The sequence below is a fragment of the Mytilus galloprovincialis genome, chromosome 6, assembly GCF_965363235.1.
Source record: "Mytilus galloprovincialis chromosome 6, xbMytGall1.hap1.1, whole genome shotgun sequence".
Taxonomy (NCBI): domain Eukaryota; kingdom Metazoa; phylum Mollusca; class Bivalvia; order Mytilida; family Mytilidae; genus Mytilus; species Mytilus galloprovincialis.
The window spans coordinates 3,776,839-3,795,752 of NC_134843.1; the positions used below are offsets into that span (position 1 = coordinate 3,776,839).

General features: G+C 31.4%; 1 protein-coding gene across 4 annotated transcripts in view; it reads right to left on the bottom strand.

Annotated features, from left to right (window-relative positions):
• Window positions 1–15,727, bottom strand: part of LOC143078722 (CD109 antigen-like) — a 356,264-nt gene extending 340,537 nt beyond the window's left edge. For 3 of the 4 annotated variants that reach the window (XM_076253654.1, XM_076253653.1, XM_076253651.1), the window contains exons 1-3: window positions 15,618–15,726; window positions 10,369–10,450; window positions 8,093–8,186 (exon numbers count right to left, since the gene is read on the bottom strand). In XM_076253654.1, coding sequence (XP_076109769.1) covers window positions 8,093–8,157 — 65 coding nt within the window. In that variant the 5' untranslated portion in view covers window positions 8,158–8,186; window positions 10,369–10,450; window positions 15,618–15,726. Of the gene's footprint in view, window positions 1–8,092; window positions 8,187–10,368; window positions 10,451–15,617 lie in introns of all 4 variants that reach the window. The other variant, XM_076253652.1, reaches the window with a different exon arrangement.
• Between the last annotated feature and the right edge of the window lie 3,187 nt (window positions 15,728–18,914).

The following is an 18,914-nucleotide window of genomic DNA, read 5'->3' on the forward strand; positions in this document are numbered from 1 at the left end:
GAACAAAGTTTAATTTTGGACCCCCATTTGGACCAACTTGAAAACTAGGCCAATAATTAAAAATCTAAGTACATTTCTAAATTCAGCATATCAAACAACCCCCAGGATTCAATTTTTGTTAAAATCAAACTAAGTTTAATTTTGGACCCTTTGGACCTTAATGTAGACCAATTTGAAAACGGGACCAAAAATTAAGAATCTGCATACACAGTTAGATTCGGCATACCAAAGAACCCCAATTATTCAATTTTTGATGAAATCAAACAAAGTTTAATTTGGACCCTTTGGGCCCTTTATTCCTAAACTGTTGGGACCAAAACTCCCAAAATCAATACCAACCTTCCTTTTATGGTCATAAACCTTGTGTTTAAATTTCATAGATTTCTATTTACTTAAACTAAAGTTATTGTGCGAAAACCAAGAATAATGCTTATTTGGGCCCTTTTTTTGCCCCTAATTCCTAAACTGTTGGAACCAAAACTCCCAAAATCAATCCCAACCTTTCTTTTGTGGTCATAAACCTTGTGTCAAAATTTCATAGATTTCTATTAACTTAAACTAAAGTTATAGTGCGAAAACCAAGAAAATGCTTATTTGGGCCCTTTTTGGCCCCTTATTCCTAAAATGTTGGGACCAAAACTCCCAAAATCAATCCCAACCTTCCTTTTGTGGTCATAAACCTTATGTTAAAATTTCGTAGATTTCTATTCACTTTTACTAAAGTTAGAGTGCGAAAACTAAAAGTATTCCGACGATGACGACGACGACGACGACAAAGACGCCAACGTGATAGCAATATACGACGAAAAATTTTCAAATTTTCGGTCGTATAAAAACAATGAAAGCTGTTACCCCCAGCTTTAAGTGATATTTCTGTTGTTTGGAAGAGCCAACAATGTATAAAACAATGGAAGCTGTTACCCCCGGCTTTTGGTGATGTTTATGTTGTTTTGAAGAGCCAACAATGTATAAAACAATGGAAGCTGTTAACCCCTTGCTTTTGGTGATGTTTATGTTGTTCTGAAGAGCTGACAATGTATAAAACAATAGAAGCTGTTGACCCCTGCCTTTTGGTGATGTTTATGTTGTTTTGAACAGCCAACAATGTATAAAATAATGGAATCTGTAACCCCCCCCCTTTTGGTGATGTTTATGTTGTTCTGAAGATCCAACAATGTATAAAACAATGGAAGCTGTTACCCTCCTGGCTTTTGGTGATGTTTATGTTGTTTTGAAGAGCCAAAAATGTATAAAACAATGGAAGCTGTTACCCTCCTGGCTTTTGGTGATGTTTATGTTGTTTTGAAGAGCCAACAATGTAAAAAACAATAAAAGCTGTTACCCCAAGCTTTAAGTGATATTTATGTTGTTTGGAAGAGCCAACAATGTATAAAACAATGGAAGCTGTTACCCCCGGCTTTTGGTGATGTTTATGTTGTTTCGAAGAGTCAACAATGTATAAAACAATTGAAGTTGTTACCCCCGGCTTTTGGTGATGTTTATGTTGTTTTGAAGAGCCAACAATGTATGAAACAATGGAAGCTGTTAACCCCCGGCTTTTGGTGATGTTTATGTTGTTCTGAAGAGCTGACAATGTATAAAACAATAGAAGCTGTTACCCCCCGCTTTTGGTGATGTTTATGTTGTTCTGAAGAGCTGACAATGTTTAAAACAATGGAAGCTGTTACCCACCGCTTTTGGTGATGTTTATGTTATTTTGAAGAGCCAACAATGTATAAAACAATGGAAGCTGTTAACCCCTGGCTTTTGGTGATGTTTATGTTGTTCTGAAGAGCTGACAATGTATAAAACAGTGGAAGCTGTTAACGTCTGGCTTTTGGTGATGTTTATGATGTTCTGAAGAGCTGACAATGTATAAAACAATGGAAGCTGTTACTCCCGGCTTTTTGTGATGTTTATGTTGTTCTGAAAGAGCTGACAATGTATAAAACAATGGATGCTGTTACCCCCGGCTTTTGGTGATGTTTATTTTGTTTTGAAGAGCCAACAATGTATAAAACAATGGAAGCTGTTACCCCCCGGCTTTTGGTGATGTTTATGTTGTTTTGAAGAGCCAACAATGTATAAAACAATGGAAGCTGTTAAACCCGGCTTTTGGTGATGTTTATCTTGTTTTCAAGACCCAACAATGTATAAAACAATGGAAGCTGTTAACCCCTGGCTTTTGGTGATGTTTATGTTGTTTTGAAGAGCCAATAATGTATAAAACAATGGAAGCTGTTAACCCCTGGCTTTTGGTGATGTTTATGTTGTTTTGAAGAGCCAACAATGTTTAAAACAATGGAAGCTGTTACCCCCAGGCTTTTGGTGATGTTGATGTTGTTCTGAAGAGCTGAGAAAGTATAAAACAATGGAAGCTGTTACCCCTGGCTTTTGGTGATGTTTATGTTGTTCTGCAGTCTTTAGTTCTTCTGTTGTGTTTTTTTAACTCTTGTTTGTCTTTTCACTAAAGACAAGTGGAGGAGGGGGGGGGGGGGGGTACTTCCTTTATTTTTAATGGTATGAGTGCAATGCAAACCAGGGTCCCTTTTTCATGCCTTGTTGGTTAGAACAGTGTACCTTTTTATGTCCTGCTGGTTGGATCCTTTTCCTCCTTGCTAGTGAGAACATGTTTCTTTTTAACATAGTATTTGTCTAGTACATGATCGCTTATTTAACTGTTTAAGATACTGTTTAGAACAGGATATGTTTTTCAAGTTTTTCTGGTTAGAACAGGGTATGATTTGGCAAGTGCTGTCTGCACCGTTATACCCGAAAGGATAGTCAGTAACCCCCCTGATTGTTGGTTAGTTTTAGATATATGAGTTTGAATATCTGTTGATATCCTTCAACTCTCTTTACTATATAACCTAAAGGAGCCTTAGAAGAAATATTGTCCTTCTTCTAATAATATTATGTCTGATGTGTGTTTTTAAAATCAAATGACCTTTTTTACAATATTCAGTAATGATCTCATTTTTGAGGATTCCTTTCTGCAAACCTGGTTTTAAATTTGGTTCATGTTCTGAGTTCTATGTTGTGCTGTGTTTGTGTTGATACATGTATCTGTTTGTTTTTATAGTGATTAAGATGATAACACAACGTTGACAGCTGTACCCCTATTTATGACATTTTTACCTATTATGTTTGTTTGTTTTGTTCACACATCATTGTCAATATAATGGAATTTTATACAAATGTCATACAAGTGATGTTTAGCTAGCTATAAAACCAGGTTTAATCCACCATTTTCTACATGAGAAAATGCCTGTACCAAGTACGGAATATGACAGTTGTTGTCCATTTGTTTGATGTGTTTGATCTTTTGATTTTGACATTTGATTAGGGACTTTCTGCTATGAATTTTCTTGGAGTTTAGTATTTTTGTGATTTAACTTTTTTCCACCTCTCTTTTATTTTATCTTCAATAATACAAATCTAAATGCAAAATCAATGTAAGATATTGTTATACTATTTTCTTTAATCAAAGAGCAGATTGCTCTGAGGGATACGATTGCCATTGTTTCATTGACACATGTATGCATGTAGCTGGATAATATTATTTTCAAAACTAATTCAAATGACAAACAGACATGTAAAATAGTTACAAAATAGCCAAACCCGAAAAAGTGTATGAACAATGTAATTAGGTCTATTGTGTTTTATTTTTGTACTATCAATACCAAGTTTACTTTCCACAGCAGTCACTGACTGACTCAGAGTGAGAGATGTCAGAGAAGGTATTTTATTTCACTCATTGGTTATTATATTTTATTAAGTGTCTGTTAGCGATGCGCCGACATATAGTCATCAATGTGCTGATGGATCGTTGTATGATATAGACTGGTAGATGTAGATTTCAATTCGTATCTTATCACCTTTTTTCCTACGTTAATTCTAGGAGGAACCCGATTCCTAACTCTTTAAATATTTAATTTCCTTTGGGTCAGTCATCATGGCTCCTTTCTGTACACGTTATCGGTTTAAATTGCATTCGTTTTTAATATAACACGACGTTTATTGACAGAACGAGCTAATACTCGACGTCTTGTTTATATTCAGAATTCACGGAAGTTACTGCCGGAAGGGATACAACTCGAAACGATAATATGGAAGACTCCATTTCGCCTGAAGGGGTGTTCTACGATGTGGAATATATTTATTTTAATCTAAATGGTGCATATGATTTAAAATTATGCAACAACAATAACCCTCAATAGGTAGACATACATAGAAAAGATCCCACGAGTTATAAATTAATTTTTTGAGTGGGGAATCCAGAGCAACCATTCAATCTAAATCCCCTTAAAGTCCAGAAAACTATACACATGCGCATAATTTCCAAGTCAAACCCTGGGGCAAGATATATCAAATGCTTATTAAACGACCTAGATGGTTCTCAATTTCTTTATGGAAGTACAATCTTAAATATCAGTTTCATAACGGTAACATATAAGAAAAACTCCACTTCAGTTCTTATATGACAGAAATAGATTTATCTGTATTCAGAGAACTCTCGCATTTTATCAAAACTGGGAATTCCCTCTGACGTGTTTCTAAATTTATAACTACACTAAATATAAATACTGCTCAATTCTGATTTTCCGTGTTGTTAAAAACAAGCATCGAAGGCAAGGGAATTATCAAACATGAAGATTATGAAAAGAACATTATAGGAAAGTTGATTTAGTTCAATCCCTTTGTTTGTTTTTACCTTTTAAAGCAAGACAATCATAAGAATCTGAGATGTTCCTTAATGTTTAGAATAAAACGATTGACGTGAGGGAAATTGCTCTGAGCCACCGGTATAAGTCTACAGATTGCTTGAAAGCAATCGTATCCCAAAAACCAACAATAACTTTATGCTGCATTTAATAACTTCAAGTTTTAAAATATCATCATGACTGCCTGCAGAAGGACATTAATTATAGTTTACTTCTGTTTATCTCTAATATGTTGTCTATACATGATCACCAAAAGATAAATTAATGTCTACAATTTTTTTTTTCAAGGAACTAATATTTTGTTTAAAAGTCAGTAGCGATTTTTTTTTAGGCGTGATATCTTAAATAATGAGAGTTATTATTACAATGATCAGCAAGATACAAGAATCTGACAAAATCATAAACGGGATTTGGGATCTGTTGATACTACCAACAACAGCACTTAACACAGCAAACATCTACAAAATGTATGATGTTATGTTTGACTTCAACGACAAATGTTGCAGGCTAGATGTAAAGATCAACACCACACTTGATCTACCACTAACCAGAATAATTGATTTAACTCCTTACAGAACACTTTTTGTCCTTAAACAACACATTACACCCATCAAAAGTTCTGCAAGTAATCCAAAATTACTGAATTCCTTATAAGGGTAAATTTGTGTAATTGATTTTGATTGACAATTTTTCTGATCATCTTCCTAAACTGGAAAATTATTTAAGATAAACTGTCAAAAATGCTGTTGTAATTACAACTTTATGTGGGAGGGAGTTAAAGTGTTAAAGGGGCACTAGCTATGAGATATATAAACAAGAATGTGTCCCAAGTACACGGATGCCCCACTCGCAGTATCATTTTCTATGTTCAGTGGACCGTGAAATTGGGGTCAAAACTTTAATTTGGAATTAAAATTATAAAAGATCATATCATAGGGAACATGTGTACTAAGTTTCAAGTTGATTAGACTTCAACTTCTTCAAAAACTACCTTGACCAAAAACTTTAACCTGACGCACAGACGGACGGATGAACGGACGCACAGACAGATGGACAAACGGACGCACAGACAGACGGACGAACAGATGGACAGACGAACGGAGACACAGACCAGAAAACATAGGTGGGGCATAAAAATCAAAAGTATGATTTTTTTTGTTCAATCATTAATGAAAGTGAAATAGTGAAATAATAATTTGCTTTTATCAGCTAAAATGGTTCAATTTTTTCAAATTTTTTCAAATTAAGCTAATAAACATTGATAATGAATTATTCACTTGCAAGTGAATAACTCGACCTCATTAAATCCATATTCATGTGAACTCCAATTTAACCTCGTAGAAAGAGATAGAATAACCCATGCATTGTCCGTGTACGGGTATTTAAAGGAAAAGACTGTCAACATTGAAAGTGAAACTAGGTAAATAATTTGATTAACTGATTCGATCCACACAAAGTCATTCTTATATAAGGTAAAAACGATGATAAACATAAATTTTTAATCTACAATACAAAATTTAACAGACCTATGAAAATCCATTTGCACGAGTTGCTTAATCTATTTATATCTATGTTTATGTTTACATCGCTTATATGGTCATAGGTCAACTTGATAGTTAATTAGATGGTGTCTTGGCTAAAATTCACATGAAACGAAGATACATCTTTTTGAGACCATGTCCTGTTAATTGATTATTTTATACTTTTGATAGTTTGAAAAATGTTGACCATTGTGATAAATAAAATATGAGAATTACAGTCAAATCGGAGAACATGAATTTGGCAGCTAGTGCCCCTTTAAGTAATTATAAATCAGAGAATGTCCATTCAAGTATAGATAGGGTTACTAATTTCTAATCATTGAATATAGTACAAACAGGGTGGTTCTGCTAGAAAAAAGAGCGAAAGATACATGAGAGGGACTTTCAATTTCATAGATCAATAAATAAACTGACAACGCAATGGCTAAAGAAAATAAAAGACAAATAATAGTACACAAGACACAACACAGAAAACTAAAGACTAAGCGACATGAACCCCACCAAAAAATCACTCTTGCTTGCCTTAAGTGAATCATTATGAAATGGTATTTATGGTAATATCAAAATTGCAAGAGTTTGATAAACTAAAATGGTTTGCAGCCCTATAAAATAATTATTTTACATCAATGATCAAAACTATCATTTGATTGTATCAATAGTCAAATTTAAGTTATATTTGGTGACAAAAGTCACATCTTATTTATTATTGTTATGCACTGGTTATTTTGTAAACATGTACACCCCTTTTAAAGTGTATATTTCTGTATTGAAATTATGTTTACTTAAAGATTCACACCCAGGATGGAACGTGGTGGTACTGCATATAGATTGATTAATGATTTCATGAATTAAATGTTAATCAGTAATGTGCTATCGATACTGTATAAAGAAACTGGTTTTCCAATATTATACTAAAATATACCAAAAAAGTATAATACATGTATTTAAAGATAAGAAAATAGGTCAACACATTGGTCAATAAAAAAGCAATTTAACATTTTGTAGATATTTTGCTAATGAGCTGTAAGGTATTTTTAACAGTGAGATTTTGTTCAATCAATATTTTATTTATTTTTAAAGTGCACAAAATACAATTATACAATTGGAATAATTGGATTTGGACACAAGAAGAACTTTAATATATAAATCTGTCTCCCTCTGGCCTCAGTGAGACTTCTTTTTAATAAAAATTTATTTATTTATCAAACCTGTCCTAGCTATTTAGATATAACAGTTTTAAATAAAATTATATTTACTGCAAATTTGTTTATTTCTCAGGAAATTATAATTATATAAGGAGAGAAAAACATTTAAAATAAATTTCAATTGCTGGTCTATTATTTTTTTAAATAAAGACTAGCTTTATATTGATATAAGGAGAGGTTGTGTGCATGCTATTGAGACAGCAATCGAACAATACAAAAAAACAAAAGGAAATTTATAATTTAACTAACGAGATTGGATAAATCCGATAATCCACGAGTAACTATGTAAGAATCTGTTTCTCTAATGATTAAAAAATAAATTTTCTCTTTTTGTTAAACGAAAATCCCCTTCAAGTGCCTTTCATATTCCATGAAGTTGTCAATTTCATTAAACGGGCACTAGCTACGAGATATATAAAAAATCTAAAGTTTTATTTTTTTCTGTTCAATCAATCCTGAAAGTAAAATATCAACTTTGCTACCAAAATAATTCATTAACTTGTTCCAAAATAAATGCAGATTGAAAGGACTAAAGACAACAAATCTAGACATAAATCAGATACCACAGGCATAAGTTTTGGTGTAAGTACTGTATATTAAAGTTGAAATGTTTTTAACTTACCCATTACGTGTTTGACCTTCTGCAGAGAGAAAACTGACCATCAAGGTCAAACAAACTAACAACATAGCTGCACAGATTTTTTCTCTTTTTATTTCTGAAACATATAATTTAATATATAATTACACCTTATGTAAGAATCCTGGGTTTTGATTGGTTAATAGCCAGTGTATTTTTCACCAATTTACTGTTATCAAATGAATATCGTTCATTTTTAACGCCGCTGGGGTATTTGCTAAAAGGATATGCCTTTTTTACCCTCTCTGCTGTGGTATTTGCCAAAAAATACTCTATCCGACTGGACGCTTGTAACGTCACGATCATCAATGCGTTTTAGGACATTAACATTCGGTGTAATTAAACAGATATATCATGTTATTGAGGGGTATTTGCGAAAAATACCAGTCTTGAGAATGAATTTCCCTCGCCTTACGGCTCGTGAAATTTAACATTCTCTCACTGGTATTTTTCGCAAATACCCCTCCTTAACATGATATATCTGTTCAAAATATTACAACTGTCAAACAAAATATATTTTCAATGCAGACGACAAACCCAATAGAAATAATAGATTTCTTAAATCAAAAATAGTATGCATGCTTGGTCAACCATTTGTTTCTCTTAGAGCATGTAGAGTGTGATTGCTTTAAGTCAGATATTAATGTTTGTTTTTGTTTAATAAGAGAACTTTTGAGTTAATGTCAGATCTTTGTTTCTGTTGAATGGGTTTCCCCAGGACAATTTAGAGCTTGATATATTGTGTAAATACCTGGCTGTTGACATTTCATAATCTTCATTAGGGATTTATATTAAAGAACAAGAGAACTTAATATAACTCGTATATATATATAGATATAAGAAGATGTGGTATTAGTGTCAATGAGACAAATCTCCATCCAAGTCAGTTTATAAAAGTAAACCATTATAAGTCAAAGTACGGTCTTCAACATGGAGCCTTGGCTTGTATTCATTTTTTCTAATATACCACGACTTTGTACAGAATGAATGTCCTCAAAAGTGATTTTCAATTAAGCGGTAAATCAGCTTAAAGCTTCTCTTGATTGTAAAAGGTTACAAAGGATATGGGGTATCCGTCCATTATGCAAAATCAATATATGCACAGAAAAAAAAAAAAAAACAAAGGAACAGCGCTTTTTCAGCTTATGTCCTTTCATTCAATTAATTGTAATTTGGGATTTTCAGAAATCCCTTGCAATCATCGTTAAAAATAAATTAATTCTGTCAGGATTGTTAAAACAACTGTTTCTGTGGTCAAAAAAAGTTTCACCACTAGTTTCAAGAAAATTATTTCCTGTTTAGGTTGGTAATTCTTGTTCCTCGCATCAGAAAAATTTAGCAGGGAAGAATTAATAGTTATTGTTTAGTTTTGAACACAAACATTTCTCATCTTATAGTTGTTTTAAAGAACATTTCACATCAAAAATTATTCAAAGGAATAGTTCAGACATTCATACATGCATATTACCAACACAATTAACAGTAGTGAAAATTAACAAGGATAATAAACATGATTAACTACAAATTTCTTCGATATTCCTATTTTGAAAAAAGACTTTTGCTTTAAAATATGAATTTGTTTTTTTACATAACAAATCTGTGTTTTTAGGTGCATTTCTTTTAATTAAGGGTTAACACATGGTTAACACTGCAGTCTGACCTGTCTTCTTCTTTCTCAACCCATAACCATCATTACAGTAACTGTAAGAGTTTTTCTCGATGTTAAAGCCTGTAGGGTTGCTTATAATTGCTTACATCCACTTCATTTGAACTTGGGGGATTATAAGTAGTATCGTTGACAACTTGGCAATCATATCACATCTCCATATTTTCATAATCTTTGTTAACATATTCTTATATTCTCTCTATATTAAAATTGTCAAACTAAACATAGCAGCAAAAGGCATCTTTTCAATAAATAGTTTAAATAGCCAATAATGAATAAATTTCATCAAAATCAAGGGAAAAACTTCTTTCATCATAAATCATATAAGTTTAAAAAAAAAAAAACATGTTGTCCGAAAAAGATGCAAAAAATCAGCTAATTAATCTAAGAATTGAATATTCTTTTTATCTACCATAAATATATATAAATATAATTATAAATATATATTATAAATACATATAATTTGACACAATTTGAAAACATAGAAATAAAATAAATATACAAAACCACAGTATCTAATTACTTAGATATTTACTGAAAACCTAATATAATGATATGAATTTAATATTAAATTCTCAAGTACAAGTATACTCACCTGTGTAGATTCTGGTCACTAACTGATGACAAGATTATCAATACGGAATATCTAAGTCCTTGAACCTTCTTCAGTGTATTCCCTAAAAATAAATTACATTCATTATGTTTACCTGAAGAATTCATATAAAAAAATAATCAATTTTTTACCTACAGTCAATCAAATGACATCACGGATGGACAGAGAGAGGATCATTTTCATTATAACATGGACAGAGAGGGTGTCATTATAATGCACAATGTACTGATTACAGTATATATTAGTGCTAATCTATTACATGTATTGAAAAGAGAGATTAGTATATAAAATCAATTGTCAGACAAAAAGGTCTTTACCATGAAGAAAGATAAGCATTTGTTCTAACTGGTATTGTCTCTAATTAGCTCTGGTAAATAATTGGTTTAGCACTATGAAAAAACTGTCAACAAAAAGTCCCTGATTTGTTACATTGATATCATCTGACAATATACATCTATCAGCAGTAATAATACCTATCACATGCATATCAAGTCAGTTTAGAAAACCTGGATGTTCTTAGATTTGTGATTAATAAATTTTACTTAAAAGGTAATGGCTGCTAAAGAAGTAGATGTAGAATTTTCAGATTATTGACAATAAAACAAGACACCCAATAGATTTGTGCTTAGTATCTATAATTTCAATTAACAATTGGAAGCAAATTACCTGCAATACTAGCATCAAGAGCTTGAAATATTAGTGCACTAAAGTCTGACATTCTTTTATTCAAAAGATAAGTTTAACTAGCTCAACTGCAGATGATATTTCAAGTCTAGTTAGTTTTGAGTCATGATTTTAGACGACACATTATTATCATAGGCAAAAAGTCTTAAAATTGATAAGAATGTTCCTATTAAATTTCCAGCTTAATATCCACCAACAAATGTACTTGTTATTTATAAGAATCTGTTAAAATATATTTTCTTGTATGTTTATAAGTTAAAAAGTAATTTTGGTGATATTTCCTTGCTCAGGATTACAAAAGTTGCCATTGATTTGTACCAAAAATTACTGCTATTTTCATACTAAGTTTTTGTGACTTTAAAACTACCTGTACAGGTTAATTACTAAAGTACAATCTTTAATATCTGCTTTTCATGGCAGTTTAGTGACATTAAACCTTTATACAGCCTTACAGTATACATACCTAAAAGTTTTACAAAATTTTCTCCATTATTTGTTAAAAAGGTTATTTATAACTTTAAAACGGATGAGTGAATGTGTTTACATTTAAAAGACATTTAATAATTATGGTTTTATCAAGTTTACTTTTTAAAGACGATGGAGCAATTTACATCTGAATTCTATTGTTTACATAATTATAGGCATTAAACTAAAACCAGTATCAAGTTATGAGGATAATAACCATTTGCAACTAAAAAAGAAACAAATAGACACAAAATTTGCATATGGAACAAAAGCATGAGTACTTACTATAAATATATAATTACCCCAGTCACGGTCCATAAAATCCTATACTGGTACCCAGTAACACAGGATTTTACTAAAAATAGTGTTAACTGAAACCCTACCCTTAAAGCTATATGTATCATCATAGATAACCATAAATTATAATTAACATAACAACTAAATTTGAGACAAAAAAGTCTTAACTTTGAAAAAGTTTAAAGTAAAAGGGTCTTTGTCACAGATTTTGTTTAAAATTTTGCACACAGCTTTTTTATATGTTAAAATCTAATTATAAGTTCCAACTGAAAATACAAAAAAAAATCATTCAACTGTTGTATTTGCTGAAATAACCTTGAAAGAAAAACATTTTAAGAAACTGTACATAAAATCTAGCATACGTTGTCAGAATTACCTATAATACTTCTAAAACTTTTAATGATGTAAAATAACTATAACTTTATAAGGGTCATCAATTTTGTTTCTTGGGTATACATTAGTCAAAGAATTGTTCTTGGTGAAAAATTTCAAAGACACTATCAATTATATTAATTAGTATTAGATGTCATTTTTCACTACCAACATTGCAAAATATTTTAAAATATCAAAGGTTCATGTCTGTCATATTTGTTTTTCGTAAACTGTTTATTATAATTTAGGCTGTCAGTTTTAACAATTGAATTGTTGTAGATTTTTCATGGCAAGGCCTTTTATAGTTGACCACATGGTATGGGATTTTCTCATTGTTGAAGTCAATATGGTTGCCTATAATTGCAAACATCCACTTCATTTAAACTTTGGTTGATATATAGTTGACTCATTGGCAATCATACCACATCTCTTTATTTTTATATAGGTACATGAATCAGCCAAACTCTATGATTTATCTTTATAAATAAAATAATAAAAATTCCAGGAGCCACAATATATTAACAAAAATAATTATTAATTTTGGAAATATGAGGATTTTAAGGCAATTCATAGTTTGTTCCCTTCTAAATGAGCTTTCTATGCTGTTCAGTGTGAGCCAAGGCTCTGTGTTGAAGACTTTAATCTGCAATAGTTTACTTATACAAATTGTGACTTAGATGGAGAGTTGTCTCTTTGGCACTCTTACCACATCTTCTTATATCTTCAAACTTAAACTATTTTTTAAGAATTCATTATGTAATATTTTAAATAAAACTATACTTGGTGTAATTGACTACTTTGCATTTGTTCCTAATTTTGTTCTAAGCTATGACACACACACTTATAGCTTTAAACACCTCCAGTCAATTTGATAAAATTAGAACACATATTTTTATGAGCTATCAAAAATAATTTAACAAACAATAAAACATTTTTACAAAAGGTTAGTTTCTGTGTCTGAATCACATTCTACGTGTAAATCAATTAAATATTAAATACATATATTTTTCAGCCATTTTAAATGTGTTTAAGAACTGGCTTTATTGTATTTTACAAGATATGCAATTTAAAGTAGGCTTTCATATAATTTTTGCAAAGTTCATAACAATCAAAGAAGAATTGCAGTACATTAAAATGACACTTTAAAGCTTCACAACTTTAAAATTGCTGGAAAATATAACATCTTCTTCATGTACCCCCTCCCCCCCCTTTTCACTGGAAAACCTCAATGTTTAGGCACAGGCTTGTATATATTGGACTTTTGAATAATTATGCCAAGTCTGATAAATCAAACGAGTACTCTATTGCTTTTAATATTTAATATATTATATTGTAACGTTTTAGCGTTTACGCTGTTCCCCCCTTTTCTTAACTCTACCGTTCTTTAACAGGTCATGTTCAGTTTTAGTCACCAAGTTTTCTTTTTAATAATATTCTTAAATATATAATCACATGCATAGTAACTGTTTAAAAACAGATAGCCTTCTAGTAATTATGGACGTCAAATGTAACGTAAAAGTCAAAGCATGCTCTTACCTGTTTTGTATCTTTCTGATTATTTCCGTGATTTGAAACGTCATTGTTAAGATGATTTTACATGTAACATTATCTCTATATCATGCACATTTATCATTACTTCGTAGGATTACCTGGTCAATCAATTTTGTACGATTGTTTACATTGAAAGGTCAACTTTGTCATTCCAGTACAATTGCCGTAAATCAAGTATCGATTGTCGTTAAACGTGTCAAAGACGTAACGTTTCGAGTCTTTTAGAGTCGAAACGTCATTTTCTAGTCGAAATTTAGGTATAAAAGAGCGTGCGTTTTGCATTGTTTCAGTTGTGGTTCAACTGGGCATAAGGCAACAGCTAGCCAAAAGCCTACTTCTAACTGCTATAATAAAGCAACTTTAGGAGTCTTTCTGACCTTTTCCATTATAAAAACAACGTGATAAATTTCAAGGTTAGCTTATTTAAAAGGCTTTTTCGAGTCATTAAAGTCAATATTCTGACTCAATTTCTGTTGACGTAATATACTTAACGACTCGTTACCAGAGTCTTTAATTTAATTATAAAATAAAAGACACCATTCAGTTTTAAAGAACTATTAACGGTCTACGTGACCTTCCGGCATATTCACACAATACTTCCATACATATTTTTGGTATAAAAGTTTATGCTTTCTAATCCGATTTCTATACGAAAAGGTATTCAGAGAAACGTGTAATTTAGGTATCCAATAGCAAATAGCTATACAGATCTATTGAAAAGGTCTCTATTGTTTCTCTATACGCGTTCGATTATTACATAGTTTAGGAACACATCATACTTAATTGTAATTCCGCCGATTTTCTAAGTTAGGATATAATAGTTCAAAGCTAGTCATTTTTTATTATATTGTTAAGTATTGATTTTATTTGTATTGTTTGACCAGGAACATCCCTACGATTTGCTTGCTTAATCTTGGTGACTATTAAAATATTAAGTAATCAGTTACATTTGTGGAAGTTAATAACATAATATCTTATAACATCATAAAATATTTGTCTCATAAATTAAATAATTAACTTCAATTGGTATTACTAATTTTAGCCAAAATATGTCAACATCGGAACTGAGTCCGTTGAGCACTGCCCGAATGTAAAAACAGTGTTCAGGGATCCAGTCCTGTAACTCAGTTACACTCCTCCCCGCTATTACAAAAGAGTAGCATATACACAAGAGGTTCTTCTTCCGAGTCTATTACATTTCGAAAGTTGCAGATTTCACACGAGGCGGACACGTTACAATATATTAAGCCATTTAAAAAGGGTTTTTTTTGCAATATTTTAATTTTTAAAGCCTCAAATGTTGACAATTGAAATTTTTCAATTTAAACATCAAAATTAACATGCAAAGTTGAATATAGAACTGATCATATTGTCTATAATATCTATCCTATTGCCATGACATTTTAAAAGCAGTCTCATAATTTATCAAACTTTTGTCATACCAAGTTTTATTAAGATTGGTAAACTTTTTCTATCTTATTAGGTCCGAGACCACAATTGTCGTCCCTAGATTTTCGTTGTCCAAGAATGTAGTCCCTAGTGTTGACAGTGTGTTACTTGCAAATTTTTTTTATACACCTTCCAAATTTATTTCTCCATGTTTTATGCCTCAAATTGCTTCAAATTTCTGTGTTTGGACTAAAAAAAAAAACATGTTACATAGAAAATTATGGCTACCTGATGTGTGGCCCTTGCCTTATTCTGTATCTGTATATATATATATATGTATTGTATCTGTATATCTGTGGATATACATTGTAATACTGGAAATGAACTAAAAATGCTGAGTAAAACTTATCCAGGAAGTTCTTAGCAAAAGATTCCCAGTCAAATAAAATAAACATGATGAAAAAAAATATTACCTTTCTTTCAATACATTAAAAAGGCTAACACCGCTGTTTTCAAAATTTCTTTTAGTCTTCTTTGATTAAACGAAAAGTAAACAAATCGATGTAAACATCACAAGCCAAGGTAAAATGTAAAAGTGTTCCAAATGTTTTCCGCGGGAAAATACTTATTCCCTCCAAATAAAACAAAACGGTACACATTAGCTTGCAATCCGTATTCTTAGATGAATTAAAAAGAACCTGGAACTTTTATACTTATAATAGTGTAACAGTCCAGGGACAATCTATACTAACAAATGTGAGTACAAAATCCAACTTAGTCGTAGAATCCAATAAAAAAAGTAATGGCAAACTTGTAGGATGAAAAAAATTAAACTAAGAGCAGAAAAAAAACAATAATCACTGAATCCGCAAAATTAAGCAAGAATGGTTATTTTTTTCTCCGTTATTAATATTTTTTGCGGGAAATTATCGGAGTTCTTTTACTATCGAAATGTGAGGGGTGACACGTTTTTGTCATGTCATGGGGATATAGGGGGTATTAAAAATAGTGGGATCTGGATAATAAAAACAAGAAGGGAGAACAATGTGTAATGTTGGGTGTGGGATGTGGTGTGTGGTTTCATTGAGAGAAATAATCGTAAAATGATATCTAACGGTGGTCAAGTATTGCGAGACGATCGTGAAAGCTCTGGTACCGGATCAGAAAAGAAATCTAATCGAGAACTGAAGACGTGTGAAAGGTCATTAAATAATCTAATTAATTACACGGACAAATTTACAATAAAATAAAACTGTCTGTCAAAATGGTTCAACATTATGATCAGTATGTGAGAAAATCCAGTTTTAAAAGTGCATAGGTGCTCCTCGACATTTCAGTGACATCAAAAATGTATTAAACAAACATTATTTTTTCGAAAATTTGAAAAAAATAAACTCACGACTTTTCTCCAAAAATTCAATTCTATTTATTTTGTATACACATAATCTGAAACTTTGTAAAAAAAATTAGAAGTATTTACACAAAATTAATATTTTGGATCGTGAAAGATCACGTACCTCTTTTTGAAGATCGTGAAAAATCTGATGCTACGAAGACGTTCAAATTATTCTTCAATAATATATGATAATTAATATTTGTTATTGGTATTGAAAAAAAACTAGATTGGCATGACTGACCCGGGTCTCTTGTGTTGGTGAATAGGGCTATAATCGTGCAATGCCATTGGATCTAATTATCTTATACTACCATACAGACTTGGTATTAAAATTATATCAATATATTCAGTCTATTTGACCGTCCTTCATAAGTTTTGTTTTCTTATACAAATTTAATATTGTTTAATTTTGTATTTATAACTTTGAATTCTCCTTTGTATGCCCATTATACTTATAAAGTAAAGATCCTTAATAAATTTAAGCATTTCAAAATATTAATATTTTCAGAAAATGAAAAAAGAAAGAAGAAATAACAACTAAGGCGATAAGAAAAGACATATATGCTATAGGGCCACGGTTTTTTGTGTTTGGTGTACATGTCTGTCTGCATGTTTCATATATGACGTCAATTGTATTTGATATACTAGTATTGAATGAAAGTAAGATGTCTATGTCAGGCTGTCGCCGGTCAGGGTTCATATACTTTCGACCTTAAGGCTTATGTTCCGAATTAATTGGCCAAACTAAATTTTACATTTGTCAGTTTCTGAGGTATAATGTAAGCATCGGAACAACTATACTTGGTGTATACGGAATGTTTGTAGAGATCTATATGGCATGGTTCATTTGACCTTAACCACTTTTTATAAATCATTGACAATCTTATTAAGCTTATGTGATACTTCTATAGTAAAACCCTTAATATTACACATGTTCAACATATATAATATCATAAGTAAAGCAGACCGGCAAGATATTTCAGCATTTGCGCTCTGGTATTCTTTAGTCTGTAATATATAGATAGTTATCTCATTGGAAATCAATCCATATCTGCTACGTTGAATATAAAGATACATAATTGTTGCGTGACAAAATGTTGGTTATCGTTCAATCTCAAATTGTTCATGAAAGATGCTGTTTTTGCTATAAGTTGTTGGTTGAAGGTTAACTTTTTGTTTAAACGTTGCATACCCATATGATTAGCTAAATAGTGGCGGTCTGCATGAATTGTACTAAACCGATCTCATAGCTGAATTTTTCACACTGATTCAGACACGTTTTTAGTTATTTTTTTTAACTTTCGGGATAAAGTGTTGAATTAAAAAAAAATGATAGCTTTAATTTTCGTTCTTAGTTACAGGCGTTGCCTGATCTTTCACGATCAAGTTTGATGAAAACTCAACAAAATTCAAGGTTTTCATAAACAAATGAACGGTTTTAAGGGAAGAGCATACTTTTATTTAACTGTACTATCAGACACATCAAAGATTAAATTTCAAGTACATCATGATATATTAAAATATAACCATTGTAGGTACAAAAAGCGTGTTTTTTTATAATTAATTTCATAGACATGCATTTTCATTTTGGTCTCTTGTGGACAGTTGTCTCTATGGCAATCATACCACATCTTTTTTTTTTTATATTGTACCTTTTTGTGGGTTTTTTTTCACATTCACAAAGTACTGCATATTTTCTTTATCTTATTGCACAGTAATGTTGAGGAAGTTGAATCATTTTGACAGACATATTTTTTTTGTTCGAATTTGTTCCGCGTTTTGAAACTGATTCAGCGATTTTTCCACGGATTCTGAAGTAAAATTTCCATTCGCGATCCGGTACCAGACCTTTCACGATCGTCTCGCAACACTTGACCACCGTTAGATGTTCTTTCACGATCATTTCTCTCGATAAACCGAATGACACCCGTGTAAAAAAGACATGCTATTTTCTATTAGTATAATCAGAGACATATATTGTATTATATGTCTCTGGTATTATAGTCCCATCTATTGTGTAAAATCTCACATTGGTGTTTTTATTATGAACAGTTACTGTAATTACAAACTAATGTCCGGAAACCCTTTTTAAAGGGTTACATCTCGAATTCTCAACAAAGTTGTTACGATATATCATATTACGGTCAGTCCAGCATATCTTTATAACTTATCTCAATTAGTATAGGGCCTGTAATTTGATAATCAAATCAAAATACTGAAGTACTGAACATCGGATGACCACAAGTTCTAGTCATCCGCTGTAAAAATTACGACCAGTCTAGCATGCAATCAAATGTTTATTCCTTATCGCAATCGGTATGGTACGGAAGCCAGTTAGTGTCAGGTAGGAGTTTTATTTTTAAGTCGTTTAACG